Raw genomic sequence first — 25,231 nt, 5'->3', positions numbered from 1 at the left:
CTATGTACAAGACTATAACTACTATATTACTGCCTCCTATGTACAAGAATATAACTACTATAATACTACTTCCTATGTACAAGAATATAACTGCTATAATACTGCTCCTATGTACAAGAATATAACTACTATAATACTGCCTCCTATGTACAAGAATATAACTACTATAATACTGCTCCTATGTACAATAATATAACTACTATAATACTGATCCTATGTACAAGAATATAACTACTATAATACTGCCTTCTATGTACAAGAATATAACTACTATAATACTGCCTCCTATGTACAAGAATATAACTACTAGAATACTACCTCCTATGTACAAGAATATAACTACTATAATACTTTTTTTTCTCCCGACGCGGTGACGCGTCGGGAGCTAGAGGGTGCCGGGGACCTTATCCGGCTCAGGCACGGAGCGACAAGATGAGGCTGATGCCAGGAAGATAGTAATGGGCATGCGCAGGATTTCGCCGCGTCGGAAGAAAAAAAAAAAATGCCCAGTGCAGTGAATACTAATGAGCTGGGTGGAACTAGGAGACGGCAGTTGGGGAGCGGCTGGGCACAGAACTGAATGAGGGACAGCCCCTTGGGCACAAAGTAAGGTAATTTGCATATTGATAAAAACACTTTTTATAAGTAACGGAAAGGCAGCGAGGGGTGATAATGGTATAGTTTATTAAGCATATTAAGACCAATAGAAGAATATATGTCACTTTATAGGCTCTAACGGCCTGTCAGTGTCCCTTTAAGATATGTAGGGATTTCTTTTGCTCTCCACTTGCTCTGAGGGATTGTCCGACCACCACAATGCAGGAAAGTCTTAGATTCCTCAATGGGAAACGACTCCCCGTTAAACTGTATGACATTGCCTGGTTGTCACTACATGGGAGGCTCTATGCCAGAGGAAACCTAAAATACTTGACTCAGTCAGATAAGAAGTGTCCCCTAGGTTGTCCACAGGAGGAGACAATGGAGCTTTTTATAACGGAGTGCTGGGGAGGGAGGAAAATATGGAGGGAAGTGTCTGACAACTTAATGATCTCCAGGTTGCAGTCCCTGAAATATCCTGAACTTATCTATGGTGTTCCATCTACTAATGGTAATATCGACAGGGGAACAATGTATGAGATAATAACCACCATTAACTATTCTCATTGGCATGCAAGAACCCGGGTGTCCCTGCACAGCGAGGCCTTCCAACACACGACCGCAGTCAGCCAAATACTGTCTGAGCTCAGGTGGGTAAGATCATTAGAAATTAAAAGTAACCATTAAAACAGACAGTTAGAGAGAAATGTGTCTCTGGATTAAAAATGATTATCTCATTTTTCAGTTTGCATTATATATATATTTCTTTCCCTTCTTTAACAGGTGTAGACTCTTTAAGTTGAAAAATAGTTTTATTGTGTTTTCCATAATAGAGAAATCATTGCATAAGCTCTGAATGTGATTTCTGTTTTGAACTGATGGAGAACATTTGTTTCATTTAATTGTATTTGTTTTGTTTTTTACAATAAAAATTGCCTCCTATGTACAGGAATATACAGGTAACTACCATAATACCGCTTTTATGTACAACAATATAACTACTATAATACTGCTCCTATGTACAAGAATATAACTACTATAATACTGCTCCTATATACAAGAATATAACTACTATAATACTGCCTCCTATGTACAAGAATATAACTACTATAATACTGCTCCTATGTACAAGAATATAACTACTATAATACTGCCTCCTATGTACAGGAATATAACTACTATAATACTGCCTCCTATGTACAGGAATATAACTACTATAATACTACCTCCTATGTACAAGAATATAACTACTATAATACTGCTCCAATGTACAAGAATATAACTACTATAATACTGCTCCTATGTACAAGAATATAATTACTATAATACTGCTCCTATGTACAAGAATATAACTACTATAATACTGCCTCCTATGTACAAGAATATAACTACTATAATACTGCTCCTATGTACAAGAATATAACTACTATAATACTGCTCCTATGTACAAGAATATAATTATATTATTACTGCCTCCTATGTACAAGAATATAACTACTATAATACTGCTATGTACAAGAATATAACTACTATAATACTGCTCCTATGTATAAGAATATAACTAAAATAATACTGCTCCTATATACAAGAATATAACTGCTATAATACTGCCTCCTATGTACAAGACTATAACTACTATAATACTGCTCCTATGTACAAGAATATAACTACTATAATACAAGAATATAACTACTATAATACTGCCTCCTATGTGCAAGAATATAACTACTATAATACTGCCTCCTATGTACAAGAATATAACTACTATAATACTGCTCCTATGTACAAGAATACATTTATTCTCAAATCTTCAAATTCACCTTAAAACTCAAACACTATAACTATATATAACATTGTTTGTACAGTACATGGGGATACCCGCTATTCATGATACACTGTTTCTAGGACATAATAATAATAGTAATAATCAGTTTTACCTTGTATCAGGCACAAAATGGTAATCCATATAAAGATCGCCCGATATCCGTCCATCAGTCAGTTTTACTTTCTCTCACCTCCTGGAACAAGAATACCATCATGGGTATGAATATGTTACAGGTCAGAATCGATAGATAGATAGATAGATAGATAGATAGATATGAGATAAAACGATAGACACTGTCTATAAGAATGAGTGGCTCTGGTTGCGCAAAAGGGCAGTCGTGTTTTTTTTATTTAAAGGGGTTTTCCTAGAAGAAACATTTACCAACAATTCACAGGATACATGAAAGTGTATTGTCACTAGACCCCAGTGCTGAGTAGTTTAAATGGATCGGTGACCAACAGAGATAGCCGAGTGCTGATATCTGACCATGGAGGTTGACTTCTGGCACCTCGACGATCAGGTGAATAAAGGGGGTGTGCTTCCTTACTGCACCTCAGTCCATTCACTTGAATGGAGGGGAGCTGCTTGAGCTGCAGTAGCTGACAAGCCACAATCATATGTATAATCCTGGGACTTGGAATTTGCTAGAGCACTGTGACCTCCTTCATTTATATGATCGGTAGGAGTAGGAGAGTTTGTCAGTGTTACAGTCTCGGAAATAACACCTTTGATGGGCATCTGTTAGCAGTTTTTACCATGCTAAACGGTGCAAACTAGGAGCAGTACAGGCATACCTTTTCTGAGGTTTTTATTTTCAGGAGTAGTGTAAATATGAGGTTTTGTTCTGCCAGGTTCTGCTCCTGCAAGTGCTCACTGTGAAGTGCCATCCAACCAAGAGACCACTACAGCTCTCACTCAGAGAAGGGGGGGCTGGAAGGCAGCTGAATGCAGTGAGTGCGTCACATTGGGCACTTGCAGGAGAAGCATCTAGCAGAACAAAACTTAACTTTCACACTTCTCCTGATGGTAAAAGCTCCACAAAACCTATGTTTGTCCAGCTATCTCCAACCCCTAACAAGTGCTTTTTGGGATGGTCAAAACTGCTGACAGACCCCCCTTTAAATACACAATGGTGAAAAATGTAGCAGAGCTGATTTTGTCATATTTCTAAAACTCTTCATTCAATTTAAAGCTGTAAAATCCCCCATAAAATGCCTGCAGCTTCCAGTCTGCTATGTTCAGGGTACAGTATTTCCTGTACCTAGCACAAAGGCTGCAGGGAGTGACCTTCCCAAGTTCACAGCCCTCTAACTGGGCCGACATCCAAGGTTTAGAGCGCTGAATAGAAGAGTTCAGAATAATTGGTCATTTTGTGTTAAAATTGCTAAGGTAATACAGATGGAGGTGGCTGATAGTGGTCGCTTGTCTGCGGAGGATGCTAGCTTACTGATAATGAGGCCCAGCAGGGAGGAGGCACTCACGTCTGACGAGAACCTAATGTAAGAGACAATCTAGTATGAACATTTCTTTACCTGTTATGTAACCCTGAGCAGACAGAATGGAAATGTTTTGGTGGCGTTGTCTATAGGAGTCGCCTTTAGACACCTGATAAAAAAAAGTTTAGGCTGTGACCAAGGAAGATGCAAATGGCGCCTCTCCATAACGGAGAAGAGTTAATAAATTGAGTTACATTTCTGCACTCCAGCGTCTGCAACTTTTCTTCAGCAGAGCGCCAGCCTGCCCTGTTATATTACAACTTGGCGTAGTCGGCAGGATCCTGAATCTCAAAATTCTCCCCCATGGGACCCTGCATTATACCATCTTAGGGCAAGGACTAGGATTGTTATCTGTCTGCTGCTCTCCTGCTCCATCATTGCTGCAGAGCTACTGTAGTAAGTTTACTAAGGGTAATACTATATGTTAAAGGGGCTGAACAAGATAAAAAAAAAAAAAAAGAGTCTGCTATTTTTCCAGAAGTAGTGCTACTCTGGTTCATGGGTTGTGTCTGGACTAAGACTAAGCTGCAATACAAGATACTGTCCATGGACCAGAGGGGCGCTATTTATCCTGAGACTTACAAAACACCTCTTTTACCTCACAGACCAGCCAACCACATCTACGGCTGATATTTTCTTTTTATGAATTATTTTTCTTTTCAAAAATAGGCATTTACAATAAAGAAGCAGAAATACAATAAAACAAGGCTAAACTCAACCAGCACACCCTCCACGTCTACGGCAGATATGAGCCACCACCTATCTGCAAGCTGTAGCTCCTGTGGACCTGCGCCATCCATCATCGCAGCTACCACCCTCTTCTAGAGAAGCTCCTACCATTGAGGTGAGCTGGGCTAAGGCCATACACATTAGAGTATCCATGGATTTCACCAGAATGGGTGGCACCCCGCCAATGGAATGGGTAGCCATTCTGACAGACTGGAGCAGTCATTGTTTTACATGGGGAACCAGCAATTTGGCAGGGACTCCGCAGAGAAGCCATGCTTCCAGCTGGCAACAAAGGAAATTACTTTTCGAGCAAGTTCTCTACTCCCCTCCACAACTTTAAAAAACATGAACCTGGCAATTAAATTCTGTATCTCTACTTCTGACACTTAGTCTATCTGCTAGGAGTACAAGCTGCAGGCCCAAGGCAGTTTCCGCTGGAAGTACTTACACAGGAGACAGCACGTGGAGTTATGTGTTTTGATATTTTGCCTTGGAGCGCTAAAGTTCTAAAAATTGAGGAGCACTTATACTACATGTAGTGCAGCCAGAAATACTGTGTTACCTGCAGATTTTATTCATTTTCTCTTTATTCCTGTTGACTGGGTGGTATCTCCCTGGGGTGGAGCTGGAGAGCTGTTGCTCCCCCTCCCCTCTCGCAGCATCCCCCATTTCACACATAGGATACAGTGAAAAGATCACAGCTACACCTATATTGTCCCCATCTCACACAGGATAAGGTGGAAAGACCACAGCTTCATCCTCATTGCCCTCTCTTTATTACTGCCGAGTGGGCATGCTTTTGAAGGCATGGAGCTGGGGAGCTGCTGTTCCCCTTTCCTCTCTCACAGCATACCCCTTCTCACACACAGGATAAGATGAAAGGACCAGAGCTACACGCCCATAGCTCTCCCATTATTACTGCCGAGTGGGCATGCTTTTGAAGGCATGGAGCTGGGGAGCTGCTGCTCCCATCTCACACGGCCAACTACACCGCCATCGCCCTCTCTGTATTACTTCTGAGTGGGCATGCTTTTAGTGTTGTGGAGATGGAGAGCTGCTGTTCCCCTTCCTCCTTCACAGCATACCCCTTCTCACACACAGGATAAGATGAAAGGACCAGAGCTACACGCCCATAGCTCTCCCATTATTACTGCTGTGTGGGCATGCTTTTGACATTGAGGAGATGGAGAGCTGCTGCTCCACCTCCTCTCTCACAGCTTCTCACATGTACTACTTGTCCCAAAGGCTGTATATGGAAGAAGCAGTGGGAGGTTCCGTAGTTGCTAGGCTGGGCTGGCACGCCCCCTTCTTCTCTAAGAGGAAGTGAATTCAGCTTGGGACGACAGGGCTAAGGAGCAGAACTGACAGAGAAATCATCTTCCCCTATGGATTGCAAAAGCTAAAGTGACAAATTATGTGCCAGTTCTTTAGGGAAAGAGATACTGGATCATACAGACTGTATGGCGGCCACAAAGGAGGATTGGACAGCATTTTTCAGAGGAGGTAACACACCTACATTGAGGCTACAGACTTCTCTGCATGTGGAGGGAGCAAATAAGCTTCAGGTTCCCTATTATAGCAAAAAGGACAGAAGGGCCCTCTGTTCAGAAACTGTACTCCAGTGAGGATACTGGATATACAGTATATATCTGCAGAGACAGAGAGAATGCACCCCTTAGGCCTGGAAAGGAGAGATTGTAATGCCTGATTAGGAGAGACACCAGCCTCCCATCTACAGCCTTAGGAATTGCATATGCCAGCTGTAAAGACTGCATTTGATGTATACAGTGCCCGTGTGAACCATCTACAAAATAACCTCAGTAAAGTACAGTGGGTTTGTTGCACTATATCCAGACACATTATTGCTTCAGAGGGGGCAGGTTTTTGCAGGTGTGGAGCTGGAAAGCTGCTGTTCCACCTTCCCTCTCGCAGAATCCTCATCTCACCAGGATAAGGTAGAAAGCCAGCAGCTACACCCCCCACACTATAAGAAAGAAGTAGGCACCATCAAACTGCAGATCCTTCATTCTCAGAATCGAACAGGGCCTCCTCTGATCACAAAGTGATTACTCATGCCCCTTTAACCTTTGGTTTGAGGTGGCCCTTTTACACTAGTTCCTCTAGACACCGTTGAGGGACCACTATGTGATGTTGTTCTCTGGAGGTGATGGTGAGGTGTGGTTCACCTCAATGGGAAATAAGTCCAGAGACTTTACTGGAGGAACTCAAGTGCAAAACAATACAGACAAGGCACTGAGCTGATTCCCCTCTGGTAACAGAATGTTCTGTTCTAAGGAATGGCCTGAGCTAGTTGTCCCTCTCTTTCTTAGAAAGCTGGTACCTTTGTCAAAGGGCGGGTGGCCCAGGGCCTTGGCTTAGTCATCTGGCTCACTTAATGGTGAAAAGTCTGGTGACCAGGGTCTGTGGCAGAGTATCCCCGTCTCAGTATCTTCTTCTGGTCACTCATGCAGTCTGGCACAGACTTTTATATAGCTTCTAACTGAACTTGAAACTTCTGGTGGGAGGGGTCAAGCTGGAGAAGCACAGTGTAACAGAAACAATGCTGCAGTTCATAGCTGACTTCTATTGTGTCTGAATACAAGTCAATGGGAATGACTAAGCAGTTTACAATTCATACACAACAGTCTAACAAAGCTAAACTACATGGTCAAAGGTTCACTCTGTCAGGCTTTTCCCTCCAAAACTCCTTGTAGTCACTTACAGTCATGTGAAAAAATTAGGACACCCTTTGAAAGCATGTGGTTTTTTGTAACATTTTTAATAAAAGGTTATTTCATCTCCGTTTCAACAATACAGAGAGATTAAAGTAATCCAACTAAACAAAGAAAACTGAAGAAAAGTCTTTTCAAGATCTTCTGTAAATGTCATTCTACAAAAATGCCTATTCTAACTGAGGAAAAAGATAGGACACCCTTGCCCCTAATAGCGAGTGTTACCTCCTTTGGCTGAAATAACTGCAGTGAGACGGTTCTTGTAGCCATCTACCAGTCTTCGACATCGGTCTGAGGAAATTTTACCCCACTCCTCAATGCAGAACTTTTTCAGCTGTGAGATGTTTGAGGGGTTTCTTGCACGTACAGCCCTTTTCAAGTCACCCCACAGCATCTCAATGGGATTCAAATCTGGACTTTGACTTGGCCATTCCAGGACTCTCCATTTCTTCTTTTTCAGCCAATCTTTGGTTGATTTACTAGTATGTTTTGGGTCATTGTCATGTTGCATGGTCCAGTTCCGCTTCAGCTTTAATTTTCTAACTGATGGTCTCACATGTTCTTCAAGCACCTTCTGATACACAGTAGAATTCATCGTGGATTCTATGATGGTGAGCTGACCAGGTCCTGCTGCAGCAAAGCAGCCCCAAACCATGACACTTCCACCTCCATGCTTCACAGTTGGTATGAGGTTCTTTTCTTGGAATGCTGTGTTTGGTTTACGCCAAACATGTCCTCTGCTGTTGTGTCCAAATAATTCAATTTTGGACTCATCTGTCCAAAGAACATTATTCCAGAAGTCCTGGTCTTTGTCAACTTTATCTCTGGCAAATGTCAGTCTGGCCTCGATGTTTCTCTTGGAAAGCAAAGGTTTCCTCCTTGCACACCTCCCATGCAAGTTAAACTTGTACAGTCTCTTTCTGATTGTAGAGGCATGTACTTCTACATCAACAGTAGCCAGAGCCTGCTGTAGTTCTCGAGATGACACTTTAGGGTTTTTGGAGACCTCTTTTAGCATCTTGCGGTCTGCTCTTGGGGTGAACTTGCTGGGGCGACCAGTCCTGGGCATGTTGGCAGTTGTTTTGAAAGCCCTCCACTTGTAGACTATCTTCCGGACAGTGGAATGGCTGATTTCAAAATCTTTTGAGATCTTTTTAAATCCCTTCCCAGACTCATAGGCTGCTACAATCTTTTTTCTGAAGTCCTCTGACAGCTCTTTTGCTCTCACCATGGTGCTCACTCTCACTTCAACAGTCAGGAGCACACCAATCTAAATGTCTGAGGTTTAAATAGGGTAAGCCTCATTCAACATGCAGAGTAACGATCTACTAATTATGTGCACCTGGTGTGATATACCTGTGTGAGATCTGAGCCAATTTAAGAGGGAATACATGTGAGGGTGTCCTATCTTTTTCCTCAGTTAGAATAGGCATTTTTGTAGAATGACATTTACAGAAGATCTTGAAAAGACTTTTCTTCAGTTTTCTTTGTTTAGTTGGATTACTTTAATCTCTCTGTATTGTTGAAACGGAGATGAAATAACCTTTTATTAAAAATGTTACAAAAAACCACATGCTTTCAAAGGGTGTCCTAATTTTTTCACATGACTGTATGACAGCAATGGAAAATTACTAGCTTCTCACTGCACGGGCTAGAAATTCTCAAAGTCTCTTAGTGTGAACATTGAGAAGTAAGGGCCCCATAGCAAGGATCAAACTGGGCCCCCACACAGGACAGAAGGGTTTCTGCCTAAACCTTTTTCAATTACCCTTGGGCCATTTTTTCCACTGCCTCATTTGCTAAAAGTTGTTCCTTTAGAGGGTAGAGTTCTGACCAAGTTTTCAGCCCCAGTAGCAGAGGAGATGATCCCAAATGGGCCCCCTCTTGCCCTGGGCCCCATAGCAGTCGCATGGTCTGCCGCTATGGTAGTTACGCCCCTGGTGTGAACTGGCTGTGCATTAACCCTTTCCATAATTCAGTGCAAATAAAGTTCGGGCTGCAATACAGGCACGGCCGGGCAACGGCCGTGTGCATGAGCCCTAAAGCAGTATAAGAGCAATGAACAGCATAGATCACATTGCACGTTAACCTTTCAAAGTGCACTAAAGTGGTGAGTTGATGGCTTTGCATAACACTAATAGGGGGAAATGTCTGCAAACATCCATACTCCAGAGTACCCTTGCTCTAGGGCACTACAATCACACACATGGCAAAATTGCATTAAAGGGGTTATCCCATGACTAATGTAAAAAATGAAAATCAGACATCACATAGGACATGTAAATCTCTTTCTAACAAAGCTAGAACCAGCCCTGTACCTCACATGGATCCAGAGATCTCCCCAGTCAATGCTCTGCAAGATTTATATCGAGCTGGAAGCTCAAGGGGAGTGTTTATTCTGCTGCAGCTAAGGGGGCGTGTCCATGCTCTACCTATCACAGCTCAGGGGTGTGGCCAAGCTCTCCCTATTACAGCTCAGGGGCGTGTCCATGCTCTCCCTATCACAGCTCAGGAGGCAGTTGAATGACGAAACTGAGCATGTGCGGCCATCTCAGTGAGCAGGTCAAAGAAATAAGAAAAAAACAAACATCAGGTGGCGCTATACAGATACATTTTATTGAATAACTCAGTGGCTTTGCTAAATTTGTATTACTGTACATGAAATTACAAAAGGATTCAGATCCAGGTGCTGGTTTGAAAACTGTAGAATATTTTTTGTGGGACAACCCCTTTAACTAAAGGGTTTCTGCTCTTTGGACAAATCAATTTTGTAAGAAGAGTCTCCCGACGATCATCTGCGATCAGCTTTGATCTATTTCAGAACCTGGCAGAAGTGTTCAGTTTCTCTGCAGCGCCACCTCAGGGGAAATTAAGCATTGCACAGTGTCCATTCACATCAATGAGCTGTCCGAGTAATACATGTACACTTTGGGTCCTCCAGAAGGACTCCTTTTGTAGCCACTCTCTGTTATATACAAAGAGTATATGTTTTTTTTTTTTAAGTCAGACACCCCTTTAAGTGAAGTTCCCTTCTGTTACAGAGGCTCTTCATTAGAATGCACCTCACCACCTACAGATAATAATCTTTCTATTATGTCATGCTTGTTGATCTCAGACCAGTCCCACCACTGCCATTAGCTAATAAATTCATTCTAGTTACTGCCCAGCGGCACTTTAACATTTAACAGCTGCATTGTATGCATGCAGAGCATGTTTTAAAGGGTGACACACTGGGCAGTTGCCTAGGGCCCCCATTTCCTAACGGCCTCCAGGAGAAACCATGACACATTTACTGCCCTCTACTACCAGGTTACATACAATGTAATGTCTTAAATTGTCAGGGGTTTAATCATTAAAAGGGTTGTCCCACAAAAAATATTCTACAGTTTTCAAACCAGCACCAGGGTCTGAATACTTTTTAATTGCAAGTAATTACATATATATATATTTTTTTTATAGCTGCTGGGTTATTTAATAAAATATATCTGTATAGCGCCACCTGCTGTTTTTTTGTTTTGTTTTTTGAATTTCCCTGTGCTGCTCTCTGAGCTGGAAGCACATACTCGTTTCCATCCCTCAGCTGCCACCAGCTGCAGCAGAAAGGACACATCCCTGAGAAAGGACACATCCCCTAAGCTGCCAGCAATGAATGGTGAGATCTCTGGATCTATGTGAGGTACAGGGCTGGTTCTGGCTTTGTTAGAGGTTGTCATGTACTAGATACATTTTATATTTTTTAACCATTTTAACCCTACCAAGGGTGGACAAGCATGGAGGCATTATTTGCCGTTGAATGGCAGTATTTGCATATAAACATGTGGGTGAAACGTGCACATACATCTGTGTTTTTATGTGCACATATTCTGTCCATAGTCACATACTGTATACAATAGTGCAGGGAATATGAAGGTCTTTTGATGCTGATACTTGCAGATTGTGGGACTAGGGCGCCACCTAGTGTTAATCAAGTGGAACAGCAACAAGACATCCTCGCCCATATAGATAAGGTGTTACCAAATGATTTCAATTGAATTGCCATTACAGTTTGTGTATAATATGAGTAGATCCTGATACTAGATCGTTATAAGCTACATCTATTATGTCAACCTTATAACTAAAAGCCGTGCACGGCGCATACATGTTGTCCATACCAAAATTGTAATGAATTTACAAACATAGAAAAAGGGGGTCACTCCTTAAAGTTTTCTGGAAAATAATAAAGGTGGGGGTCTTGACACCGCCTCTCATAATAATAGCCTCAGCATGTCTGAAGTCAGAGGACAGCTCAGCTCATCTGTGACACTGACACACCGGGCAGAGACTCTGCTTATGGGTCTGGGTAATCCAATAAGGGGAAAAAGCTGAACTCGTCTCTGCACAGTCTCTTTCCTTAGTCCAAAATGAAAAATAACAAATCAATCTGTTCTTATACATAATATAAGCGTGTAAGTCATGAAGTAAGTCCTCTGTGCTGAGCCGACTTAGTGGGTATATAAGGCGTGCTGAGCGGGCTTGGTGGGTATATAAGGTGTGCTGAGCGGGCTTACTGGGTATATAAGGCGTGCTGAGCGGGCTTGGTGGGTATATAAGGTGTGCTGAGCGGGCTTACTGGGTATATAAGGTGTGCTGAGCGGGCTTGGTGGGTATATAAGGTGTGCTGAGCGGGCTTACTGGGTATATAAGGTGTGCTGAGTGGGCTTGGTGGGTATATAAGGTGTGCTGAGCGGGCTTACTGGGTATATAAGGCGTGCTGAGCGGGCTTGGTGGGTATATAAGGTGTGCTGAGCGGGCTTACTGGGTATATAAGGTGTGCTGAGCGGGCTTGGTGGGTATATAAGGTGTGCTGAGAGGGCTTACTGGGTATATAAGGCGTGCTGAGCGGGCTTACTGGGTATATAAGGTGTGCTGAGCGGGCTTGGTGGGTATATAAGGTGTGCTGAGCGGGCTTACTGGGTATATAAGGTGTGCTGAGTGGGCTTGGTGGGTATATAAGGTGTGCTGAGCGGGCTTGGTGGGTATATAAGGTGTGCTGAGCAGGCTTGGTGGGTATATAAGGCGTGCTGAGCGGGCTTGGTGGGTATATAAGGTGTGCTGAGCAGGCTTGGTGGGTATATAAGGTGTGCTGAGCAGGCTTGGTGGGTATATAAGGCGTGCTGAGCGGGCTTACTGGGTATATAAGGCGTGCTGAGCGGGCTTGGTGGGTATATAAGGTGTGCTGAGCGGGCTTGGTGGGTATATAACGTGTGCTGAGAGGGCTTACTGGGTATATAAGGCGTGCTGAGCGGGCTTGGTGGGTATATAAGGTGTGCTGAGCGGGCTTGGTGGGTATATAAGGTGTGCTGAGAGGGCTTACTGGGTATATAAGGTGTGCTGAGTGGGCTTGGTGGGTATTGTATGGAATTGCTCTGGTAGGTGAGCGGATGCAGTACAGAGACACAAAAACAGTTCTTTACCAGAATTCAGTGTTTATTCACACCTGGCAGGTTAACCGAACACAAACAGAAGTCACCTTAGTTTTTAAGTCCTGGTGTTCCATTCACACTGTGCTGCGGGTACTGTAGAGGTCAAGTCTTGGTGTGTGTTCACACCTTGGAACAGATCTGAATAAAGAGGTAAAGTCCTGGATCTCGTTGACCTGTCCTCCCAGACAGGTCGCCAACATGCATCCAGGCACAAGTACCTCTACACACACAGACCCCCTACTGCACTCCAGATGGCTTTTAAGAGAGTTAGGTGTCCGTAAACCCCGGACCAGCATGTGGGATCCAGTCCGGTGCTTGACCTCACCTGGCTGTCAATCAGTCTCAGCAGCACATGCATCCATCTACCAACCAACCCCAACACGTTACAGTGGAGCAGCTCACCACCAAAATGAACCAGGGGCCACCAGACGTGTGTCTAACACAACAGTTCAGTGAACCCTACTGTGAATGGAGCTTCAGAGCAGAAGCATGGTCACTGCCCCTCTGCTGATGAAGGTGCATCAGCAGAAAAGGCTTCTATTTTCGAGAAGTATTGTAATTGGACCTCTGTTGATTGGCAAAGGGTTGTCTTCTCCATTCAGTCACATTTTCTGCTTCATGGAACGGATGTGGAGTGTCCCACTACGTGTGAAAAGGGGACACTTAAAACTTGTATATGTCATCTTATGCCATTGTATATTTTCTCTTGTATAGCTGCAAGTCCTTCTCAACAGGCTGGTAACTGTAGTTACACACTTTCACCACTAGGTGTAGCTGTTACATAATTTATATAGGACAGATCAGTCACAGGAAGTTGGTTAAGAGTTGAGTTGTGAGTGGGCAGGAAGCTAGGAGAAGAAAGTCTGTAATTAAAGTGGTTATCCCATCTTAGACAATGGGGGCATATTGCTAGGATATTCCCCACATTGTCTGCTAGGTACGGGTCCCACCTCTGGGACCTGCACCTACAAGGAGAACAGAGTGGAGAAAGTTGAGGAGGGGCGCACCGCATATGCGCGGCCACCCTCCATTTATATCTATGGAGCCGCCGAAAATAGCCGAGCGCTGGCTTGGCTATTTCTCTCTGCCCCATAGAAATGAATGGGAGCAGTGGCCCCGCATGCGCGGTGCGCTCCCATTCACTTCAATGGGAGAGGCGGGGACCTGCGCCTGGTGGTGGACGGAGCCCGGGAAACCCGGGGTCCTCCAGCCACAACTTTCCCCGGCTCCGTTCTCCTTGTAGGTGCGGGTCCCAGAGGTGGGACCCGCACCTATCAGACAATGGGGGCATATCCTAGCAATATGCCCCCATTGTCTAAGATGGGATAACCCCTTTGTGCCCCTGGGGTTCCCCCAGGAGTAAGGCAAGATAGAAAGGAAACCAAGCTCAAGGACTACTGGATCACTTCTCTTTGTAGTGCCACTGTCCTGGAGTCAGAGACCAAGCGGACTTATAGTATTGAAGCAACCTGTTCGAATAATGTAGCAGAGGTTTTTGCCTGCCGCTAGGGAGACCCCCCTGTTGGTTGTCAAGTGCTCGTTCAGAACATCCAAAGTACCAAAAGGTTGAAGTTTCAGAGCAAGTTGAGCAAGATAAGGAAAGTATCATCCTCTCTATCACATTGAGTTGGAACCTGCAGTTTACCACTGTCCCACCGTGCCTGTTGTCTGGAGTTGCAGCTTACCTCCCTCGTATGTACCAAGGCATTACTTGCGTGGATGTTATCTACCTCAAGGCAAATATTTCAAGTAAAGTTCTTGTTGGTTCAACTCCTGACTCTCTCCTTCTTTCATACCATCTCTTAACGCACCTAACGGTGCTGGCGTCACGAACACCAGGGACCCTGCCACCAAGGCACCCAAAGCATCTACACCATCAAGGGCACCTCAACTTCCATCTGGCTGGGAATCCCTGGACAAATAGAGAGTGCCAGAGGGATATTGTGCGGTCCTTCCCTTCACTGCACACTGGCCCAGGGAGCTACAGAACCGTGAGTAATACTACTACCGCCATCGGCTCACCATAACTCACACATATTGCCCCTGTGGTCCGATCACTGCAGATGGACGTTGGCATGTCAGGAGAGAAACATCAGAGAACAAACTCCCTGCAACCATTGCTGGAAGAACACAAGCTGGTGGTGGCAGCGTTATGGTTTGGGGAAGGTTTTCATGGCATTCTCTAGGCCCACTCATCCATGTGGAAGGGACTCTTAACCGATTTGGGTATGAACCCATCCTTGCAGATCACGTACACCTATCCTTGCTGATTGTCTCCCCTCGGGCAGATGGGATCTTACAGCAAGACAATGTGACATGTCACATGGCTAGAAATGTCCAACATTGGTTGGAAGAGAATGACCAAGACTTCCAAGTACTACACTGGCACCTAATTCCCCAGACTTGAACCCAATTGAGCATCTGTGAGACCACCTCGATGGTCATGTTTGCTCTATGTATCCTCTCATTCCAGCAGCTGTGGGATGCACTGCAGTCAGCATGGCTCCAGATACCTGTGACCATCTACCAGGACTTTATGGAGTCACTCTGGGCCCATCTATCTGCTGTCCATGCTGCACACAGCAGTTACTCTGGATATTAGCCGGTGGTCATAATGATGGGACTCCACTATGTATACTGACATACGTACACTTGACATCTCAGTTTGTGTCAAAACCTTTGGAGATATTATATATTGCAATAAACCGGTCACGCGACTACATAGATTTTACTACCTGCAATAAATCTGGATGGTTTTGGCAGGATCGCATTCTTCCACTTTATTGATCTCATAACTTTTTCTAAGATGACATTTATTGCCAACCACAGCCTACAATGTCTCAGGACTGGAAAGATGAAAACAACAGAATGGTCGGTGGACATCAGACCATGAATAAAGCTGAATTGAATGAATCAGGACATCACAGGAAACCGAGAACACAGAATCCTCTACTATTCCTCTTATCAAGCTGGGGTTTTTTTTGGATCTACTAGGAATCTGCAAGAAACTACGAATACTTCAAGAAAATTTAGGCTAGCACATTCATATACATAGTCACAGGTGCATATTCATAAAGCAAACATGGTTGATAAAAAAAATGGCTGCACAACATTTCACATACAAACCATAGAGCTGAGAAATGGGGATTATTCTAAATTAAAGTGGCATTATACCTACTATAAATGGAAAAATAGAAGCTCTTTGCGCTCATTTTTGATCAAACGTGTCAGGCCCATCTACCAGGCGTCAAGGTGGCTTCCGCAAAGCCACCTTGACACCTGGTAGATGGGCCCGACACACGTTTGATCAAAAATGTGCGCAAAGAGCTTCTATTTTTCCATTTAAAGTTGGTATAATGCCACTTTAATTTAGAATGATCCCCATTTCTCAGCTCTATTGTTTGTATGCGAAATGTTGTGCAGACATTTTTTGTTGCCCAGGCATGAGGAATATGGGAGTGGGATAGATGTGCTCTTACCATAGACCACCAATGTTATTACCACTAACGCCTCCACCAGTGGGATGAAAAGTAGTCACAGGCAGGGACGCTTTAACTACTGGAAGTCGGGCGCCCAAAAGCAGCTTCATTTCAAGTTGAAATTTATGGTGGAGCGGGAAGGAATTGGCTCCCTGCATAAATAATAGGAAAACCCAGCTCACCAGCTTTAGAGATCCAAGCAATTCACCCTTGGTGCACGGATTTGTAGGTAAGACCTCAGTAGTTGTAAAATTATGATAAAAATTCCAGCACCTGCTATCTTTGAGTGATGTTTTCTTTATTTCCAGTAGTGGACAATATAACATCAAATCTTCACATATCCATTTAAAGTCAACGCGTTTCGAACAAGTAAATGTTTTTACTCATGACTGGCGTGCTACCTCAGATATTCCACTTCCTTATAAACTTTGTGATTCACCACCCCCCAATTGCTGGGGGGGAGGGGGGGTTAAATTCAGGTGTAGACAATGGAGTGGACTAATTGTAGGTAGAATAGTCATCTGTTTTTACTTCTAATACAAAAAGGGATCTATTGCATATTTAAAAGAAAACACAATGTGGTTTTGCTTGGATTAGGAAAAAATCTACACAGGCACTGTGTCAACATATGTTCATTCCCTGTGTTCAAATACTGGACCAGAGAAAAAATGCAGTGTCTGAACCTAAATCTATTGCAAATCAACATCATGTATACATGCAGTTAAAAACAAACATATATGGCTCCAACTTATACAGGTTAAATGGTTACTTTCTTTTTAATACATTTGCATTAATTTTTATCCTTAAATTTAAACCTGTAGGGTGTCTGGTGCTTAGCCTTAAAATCCAGAAGGCTTCTCTTTGTAGGGTTAATCCTTTTAAATGCCCTCCTCTTTGCGGGAGAAAAACATGTTCTATTGCATATGTCTGTGAAGGTTCTCATTTATCCAGGTCATGGTATATCTCTAAAGAATAAATCAAGGCAACTGGACGTACTGTAGATTTCTTGAAAACGTTTCACTCGTTCTTCCAACGAGCTTTCTCAATTCTGAGTGACTGTACAAGAATTTTTGTACAGTCACTCAGAATTGAGAAAGCTCGTTGGAAGAACGAGTGAAACGTTTTCAAGAAATCTACAGTACGTCCAGTTGCCTTGATTTATTTTTTACAGATATGTTCTATTGCATAAGCAGAAAAGGTGTGCAAGCTTCTGTTGTGGGAAGTAATAAAATGTTTGGCATTATTCGAAATATTCACATATGAGCTATTTGTGATATACCGTATTTTTCGCCATATAAGACGCACATTTTCTCCCCCCAAAATGGGGGAGAAATGCCCCTGCGTCTTATACGGCGAATGCTGTCAGTTTTACATCTCAAGCTGCGATGTAAAGCGAGCGGGGACTCGGGGAGGGACTGGGAGGAGGAGCTGGGGCCGGCAATAGCGGCAGGGCGGTGCAGTCAGTGTACTATAGCCCCGTCCCGCCGCTCCGGTATACTAATATAATATGTCATATTCAATTAATAGTTATTAAATATGCCCCTTTATGCCTAATAGTACCTTAAATCCTAAGCGCTTCAGTACAATGCAGGCCGGGCGGGCGTCAGCGGAACTCCCTGATGTCACGTGCCTGCGCCGCCTACTTTATGAATGAAGCAGGCGGCGCAGGCAAGTGACGTCAGTGAGTGACGCACCGGCCGCCCAGCCTGCCTGCCGGCATTGTACTGCAGCGGTTAGGATTTAAGGTACTATTAGGAATAAAGAGGCATATTTAATAACTATTAATTGAATAAGACATGTTATATTTATATTACTGGAGCGGCGGGGGATCTGTGGATGGCACAGTAATGGGCTGGGAGGGTCTGTGGATGACACATGTATAACAGTGCCAGCTACAGATCCCTCTGTAACAGTGCAAGCCACAGATCCCCCCATAACAGTGTCCGTCATTCACAGATCCCCCATAACAGTGTCTGTCATCCACAGATCCCCCATAACAGTGTCCGTCCTCCACAGATCCCCCATAACAGTGTCCGTCCTCCACAGATCCCCCCATAACAGTGTCCGTCCTCCACAGATCCCCCCATAACAGTGTCCGTCATCCACAGATCCCCCCATAACAGTGTCCGTCATCCACAGATCCCCCCCATAACAGTGTCCGTCATCCACAGATCCCCAGTAATAGTGCCATCCACAGACTACCATTAGTTCCAAACACACAGCACACCTTTTGGTTAAAAATATTTTTTTCCTTATTTTCCTCCCCAAAAACCTAGGTGCGTCTTATACGCCGGTGCGTCTTATACGGCGAAAAATACGGTAGTTCAAATTTTCCAATAATCTGGATCAAAATTTTTCGAATTGTACAGCCCACATATAGAAGTCTGCATTCCACACACTCAATCACATAGACCACTCAGGTAGAATTACAATTAATATATGACCTGTAGAAATGTGAACATTGAGGTGTGGTTTGCACCAGGAGCGTGTCACCAAGCGGCCCGGTCTTGGTGGAGTAAAAGCCCTAGTCCAGGTGTCCACTAAAGTAGTTGGGGGACACCATATAGATAGTGTAGCTGGTTCAGCTATTTCAGGGTGGGCTTTTACTGGGAACAGGCAATGTGTTGGGTGGGTGCCTGTTCCCCATGCTCCAGTCCAGGACTTAGGGCATGCTCATGTCCAGGGATTCTATTTAATCCTGCTACTGGATCTTGGGTGTGGCTCACTCTGGAGTGTCTTGTGAAGCAGAGTCCTGGTGAGGCTCTGTGCGAGTGGTCTCAGCCGGGTGGGCTGAGGGCCACGAGGCTAGACGACAGCCTGAACTTTGGGGGACGCGGTGATGCCTGTGAAACAAGGATCACGAGGCCAGAGTCGGGAGGACTACTGGACCACAAGCCCCCAAAAGGTATTGAAGTGTCACAGCCTGGAGGTTGCTGGACTGAATGGCTGAGGAAAGCCACATTTGTATTCCATGTGTGAACAGGGCTCTCTAGGTGAGTCAGGGATACGCTTATGTGTTTAGTTAGAGCCTAGCCGGGCAAGGGTTTGTTATTTTGTGTGGATGTCACACGTGATAAGTTGAAGCTGCGACTTCTTAACCTGTGCTTTGCTGAAGTGTCTGAAATAAAGCAAGAGTTTGGACATTATAATTGTGTCTACAAAGATATCTGTGAGTGTGACCCCCTGAAAAGAGACGATCCCCTACAAATGGTGTCAGATGCGGGCAAGTTGTCCATGAGAGAAGGGCAACGGTCGGTTGCTAGTGGCAACGCTGAGACTGCAGGTGCTGCTAAAAGCAGTTTTTTTGCCGTGTGTGGAGTTAAAGGGCCGGAAGCTTATTTTTGTCCAGTGGAGCAGGTGCTGCTCATAAGAGTGTGAACTATTTTGCTGTGGTGCAAGTAAAACTGCAGTGAATTAAAGGGCCAGTAGCCCAGCAAAAGTGGACTTGTGGCTGAAAGTTTTTCCTGCTACCATGGGTCTCGGGGAAGAGTACGTCCGGTGGCGCTGGCACATACAGCAGGCAGAAGAAATGGCCATAGCAATTGGCTACACTAAAAATGAATTGGTGAAATTTGATGCAGAGCGAGAGGCTTTGGAGGCACAGTTGCAGCTGGCCTTGAGAAATGGGTTCTCAACTGGACCCTGTACAAATTTCCAAGAGGTTGGTGGTGTGCCGAGACTATCGGGGGGAAAAGCAAAGATATGCCGTTGCCAAGGGCAACCATCGGGAAGGTAAAGAGGGGGAGAGCGGTTCAGCTCTCAGGAGGTCGAATGTTCCCTACCAGTGGAGACAGAGTCCTAGAGAGGATGTGCCGAGGATCTGCGAGGCTGTTGCTAAGGGCAACCAACCACAACAGCGTGTGGCTGCCCAGCAGTTATATAGCGGAGCAAGTGGCTCATATTCTGTGGCTGGAGATCCCAAGGACTGGTCTCCCGAGAGTGTGACTCCACATCTGGAAGGAGGATGGAGTCACAGCGTTTCTCGTAGCAACCACTGCAGTCAGGAGGCTGCAGGTGATTTTGCAATGGAGGATCATGGAGACTGCCGAACGCGTGACATCGCTGGGTAAGATCGCTCCTGTTATTAATTATGTGACAGACCCAGTCACAGTGAGCCGGCCGCAGGGGATAACTGCTGGGACGGTGAGTGATAAATCACCGAGGCAAGGAACTGTCTCGGAAGTGAGTGACATTGGAGAAAACGCAGGGTCTGAACAGGCGGGTAAGCCTGTTGCGGTTGCTTCCTCGCAGGACTTTGCAGGGGAGAAGGTTGTTGTGTTGCCCAAAATGCCCGTGACCAAGGCTAGGCATGGGGTGGAGAAAATTAGGGACCCTATGATGGCCCGGGTAAGAGGTAGCACAATATGGAAACCTGAGATAAATAAAGTGCTAAATATGCTGGACAGACATGCGGTTAATGAAGATTGTCAGGTAGTTCTCGCTGAGTGTGAGGCTATAGTGACAGCTGGGACTGATGGACTTGCTGCCGTAAATTCACTCGTACATGAGAGAAGGTTGTTCCATGATTTGTGGGGTAGAAACACTTCTGCGGTCGGTCACGTAACTGCCGCAGAACTGGTACCTAGCCCATTAAATGAAGTGACCATTAGAAACAGTGGAGCTGATAAGGTGTAAAGTGATGGTACCATGTTTGCCGAAATGCATAATGGGAATGTGATGTCATGTGAAATATGTGATAATAATGACATGCCTTTTCCTTTGCAGGCTGTGATTGGTGAAGAAGCCCCCCCTGTTGGTAAACATGTGTCTTATGTAAAAGTGATATTAAATGTTGAAGCAACACCGCTAGTAGACCCCATTCTAGACAATGTGGCGGGGCTAGAGTATGTACCACACATACCAGAAGTGGGTATGCAGTCTCCACAGAGTTCTATGGTTACTGAGGAAATGTCCAATGTGGGGATTAGCTCATGTGTGCCCCTAGAGGTCAGGGATGATAATAACAAGAGTGGGACACGTGATATATGTAATGTGGCTTATAGCAGCTCAGAGAGTGAGGCTGCCATGTCAGTTTCTGGTGAAACTAAGGTGGTTACTAGAAGCGACCAGATGACAGTTATACCTGACGGGACGAGAGCTGACTGGGGAGACGGCAGCCTATTGTCTGAGACCCATACCCAGGCAGGGTTAGATGGCTTGACAGGTCAATAAAGCTACAAACTTGAAGATGTTTTCCCTCGCTTCACACAGATACACTAGAGAAGGGACTAGCGGTAATTGCAGAGCAACTGCAGAAAGCTCCAGAGGAGTCACAGGAAGAGATTCAGAAAGAGATGAATGAACTGAAGGATCTAGAGTCACAAATAGAAGCGGAAATTCTCCAACTTCAAGAGGAACTTGTAGCTTCTGAGCGATCCAGACGTCATGCAGAGCAGGAAAGAGATGAGCTGGCTGGTGAGGTCTTAAACAGCGCCTCCGAAAAATCTGCTCTCTTGGAGGAAAAAAGACATTTGGAAGCCAGGATGGCTCAACTCGATCAAGAGTTGCATGATCGGATGGTGGACCTGGACCACCAGAGACAAACTGTGTCTAGATTGGAGAAGAAACAGAAGAAGTTTAACCAGCTCCTGGTTGAAGAGAAATACATATCGGCTCGATATACCGAAGAACGTGGCCGAGCGGAGGCTGATGCTCAGGAGAAGGAGACCAAAGCCCTCTCCTTGGCCAGAGCCCTTGGAAAAGTGTTTGAGGAGCGAGATAAATTTGAGAGGCTGAACAGGCAACTCAGAGCAGAGATGGAAAATCTCATGAGCTCAAAAGATGACGTCGGGAAGAACGTCTTTGAGTTGGAGAAATCTAAGCGTGCTCTCGAGCAACAGGTGGAAAATGAGAAACCTGAAGAGGAGAGTCCTCTGAAAGACGTCAAGAAGTCTAAGCCAGAGCCTGTTAATAAAGGGACTGGAGATGGTGGCGCCGTGGTGCCGGCCGGGGCAGAGAAGAAGATAGAAGATGTATCTGCTGAACCAGTTGATGGGGTTGATGTGGATGCAGAAGACAAGAGATTCATGGCAGTGCGTGGCCAGGACCTGGTCATGAAAGACATTTCCTCTGCTGTCAATGCCCTCCAGAAAGCCAGCAGTCTTCTGAGGAAGAAATACGAGGAGACGGATGACCAGTATGAGGATCCTGTCTACTACAATGGACTGGCTCTCCTGAATCCTGCCTGAAAGGAGAACAATATCCTGGGTGATGAGCCTATGGAGAAAATACCAGAAGACGACGAGTCTAGTCTGCAGTTTTGCCTGTGCATAACCTTCAGCATGACAGGAAGATGCGCATTAAGGAATTCAATGTATGACTTGGTGAATGGTGTCTGAATCAAGGGTTTGGCTTTGTATCTCATGTTAGCTCTTGTTGGAATGGAAAAGAACTGTACAAGAAAGATGGTTTGCATCTTTCTCTCAAGGGAACGAATGTCCTCGTGAACAGTTCCAAGTATTTGCTAAGGAGCATTTAAACTAGGAAAGGGGGGCAAAAGAGTGATAATCCAGTAGTCCAACTGCCCCCCGGAACAATGCCAGAAGATGCCAGTAGCACAAAGGTTAAGAAATGACAAGCTCAGATTCTTGTCTACAAATGCTCGCAGTTTAGGGAATAAGATCAATGAACTTGAGGCTATAATGGCATCTGAGAATATAGATGTAGTGGCTGTTACTGAGACGTGGTTCAAGGGGAGTAATGACTGGGATATATCAATACCAAGGTTCTCTCTATACAGGAAAGACAGAGAAGGCAAGAAGGGGGAGGGGTGGCCCTGTATGTGAAAGATAGCCTAAAATATAATTTGATACAAGTTAGCGAGAACAATTTAGAGTCAGTTTGGGTTACCTTGCAGCTTGATAATCATAAGGTAACTCGTGTAGGTGTGATATATAGACCACCTAGCCAAGTCAAAGAATTAGATGATCTACTAGTTGAGGAAATAGCTAAAATGACATTGAAGGGGGAAGTTATCATTATGGGAGACTTCAATCTTCCAGATGTAAACTGGAAAACCAAAATAGCTAGCTCTGCCAGGAGTACAGATATTCTAAATTCCCTACTGGGATTATCTCTACAGCAAGTAGTTGAGGAGCCAACCCGGAAGGAGGCCATTTTAGATTTAGTATTCACAAATGGGAATTTTCTATATGATATTACTGTAGGGGAAAGCTTGGGATCTAGTGATCACCAGTCAGTGTGGTTTACTATAAGTACAGAGTCACACCACACAAAAACAAAAGTTTTAGATTTTAGAAAAACTGACTTTTCTAAAATTAGATTAGTGGTATACGAGTCCCTATCAGATTGGAACAGTTTCATTGGAGTCCAGGAGAAATGGGACTACTTAAAAGTGGCACTATTGAAGGCAACAGAAAATTTCATTAGGCTTGTCAGTAAAAGCAAAAAAAAGGAAAAGACCACCGTGGTACTCAGCAGAAGTGGCCAAAATCATTAAAAACAAAAAGATAGCATTTAGGAATTATAAAAAAAAAAAAGAGGATGAAAGGCAAATTTATAAGATTAGGCAGAGAGAGGCCATACAAGTTATAAGAGCTTCTAAAGCACAGGCAGAAGAGAAATTAGCTCAGTCAGGGAAAAAAGGCGATAAGGCATTCTTCAGATACATAAATGAAAAAAGGAAACTAAAACAAGGAATTACCAATTAAAAACAAAAGAAGGAAGGTATATGGAAGAAGATAAAGTACTAGCTGACTGCCGCAATAAATACTTCTGTTCAGTTTTTACAAAGGAAAATGAAGGAAAAGGACCTCAGTTAGGAAAGAAGACAAATGAATCTTTTGATGCATGTGTCTTTACAGAGGAAGAGGTTCAGCTGTCTAAAATTAACACAAATAAGTCACAGGGGCCTGATGGGATACACCCAAAGCTATTAAAAGAGCTCAGCGGTGAACTAGCAAAACCATTAACAGATTTATTTAACCAATCACTGGCAGCAGGAGTCGTCCCAGAAGATTGGAAATTAGCAAATGTTATGCCCATTCACAAGAAAGGTAGTAGGGAGGAATCGGGCAACTTAAGGCCAATAAGCCTGACATCAATAGTGGGGAAATTAATGGAAACCATACTTAAGGAGAGGATTGTGGAACATCTAAAATCCCATGGATTGAAAGATGAAAAACAGCATGGGTTTACTTCAGGGAGATCGTGTCAAACTAATTGTATTGATTTTTTTGATTGGGTGACTAAAATAATAGTTGGAGGAGGTGCAGTAGACATTGCTTATTTAGACTTTAGTAAGGCTTTTGATACTGACCCACATAGAAGGCTTATCAAAAAAAAATTTGCAGTCTTTGGGCTTGGACTCCCATATTGTTGAATGGATTAGGCAGTGGCTGAGGGACAGGCAACAGAGGGTTGTAGTCAATGGAGTATATTCAGACCAAGGTCTTGTTACCAGTGGGGTACCTCAGGGATCTGTTCTGGGACCCATATTGTTTAATATCTTTATCAGCGAAATTTCAGAAGGCCTCAATGGTAAGGTGTGTCTTTTTGCTGATGACACAAGGATTTGTAACAGGGTTGATGTTCCTGGAGGGATACACCAAATGGAAAAGGATTTAGGAAAACTAGAGGAATGGTAAAAAATCTGGCAATATGATATGATAGAAACTTTTAAATACATAAAGGGAATCAACAAGGTAAAAGAGGAGAGAATATTTAAAAGAAGAAAAACTGCTACAAGAGGACATAGTTTTAAATTAGAGGGGCAAAGGTTTAAAAGTAATATCAGGAAGTATTACTTTACTGAGAGAGTAGTGGATGCATGGAATAGCCTTCCTGCAGAAGTGGTAGCTGCAAATACAGTGAAGGAGTTCAAGCATGCATGGGATAGGCATAAGGCCATCCTTCATATAAGATAGGGCCAGGGGCTATCCATAGTATTCAG

The 25,231-nt window shown here is 44.1% G+C and overlaps 1 protein-coding gene across 2 annotated transcripts in view; it reads right to left on the bottom strand.

Moving 5' to 3' along the window:
• IGSF5 (immunoglobulin superfamily member 5) overlaps positions 1-25,231 on the bottom strand; it is a 65,117-nt gene that overhangs the window by 28,923 nt on the left and 10,963 nt on the right. Inside the window, exons 2-3 of one of the 2 annotated variants that reach the window (XM_044287477.1) lie at positions 3,955-4,027; positions 2,535-2,615 (exon numbers count right to left, since the gene is read on the bottom strand). In XM_044287477.1, the coding sequence (XP_044143412.1) occupies positions 2,535-2,589 (55 nt within the window). In that variant the 5' untranslated portion in view covers positions 2,590-2,615; positions 3,955-4,027. The remainder of the gene's footprint in view (positions 1-2,534; positions 2,616-3,954; positions 4,028-25,231) is intronic. The other variant, XM_044287476.1, reaches the window with a different exon arrangement.

This window comes from Bufo gargarizans, chromosome 3, assembly GCF_014858855.1.
Source record: "Bufo gargarizans isolate SCDJY-AF-19 chromosome 3, ASM1485885v1, whole genome shotgun sequence".
Classification (NCBI taxonomy): domain Eukaryota; kingdom Metazoa; phylum Chordata; class Amphibia; order Anura; family Bufonidae; genus Bufo; species Bufo gargarizans.
The sequence above is the reverse complement of the archived record's forward strand: the minus strand, read 5'-3'. Positions and strand labels throughout refer to the sequence as shown.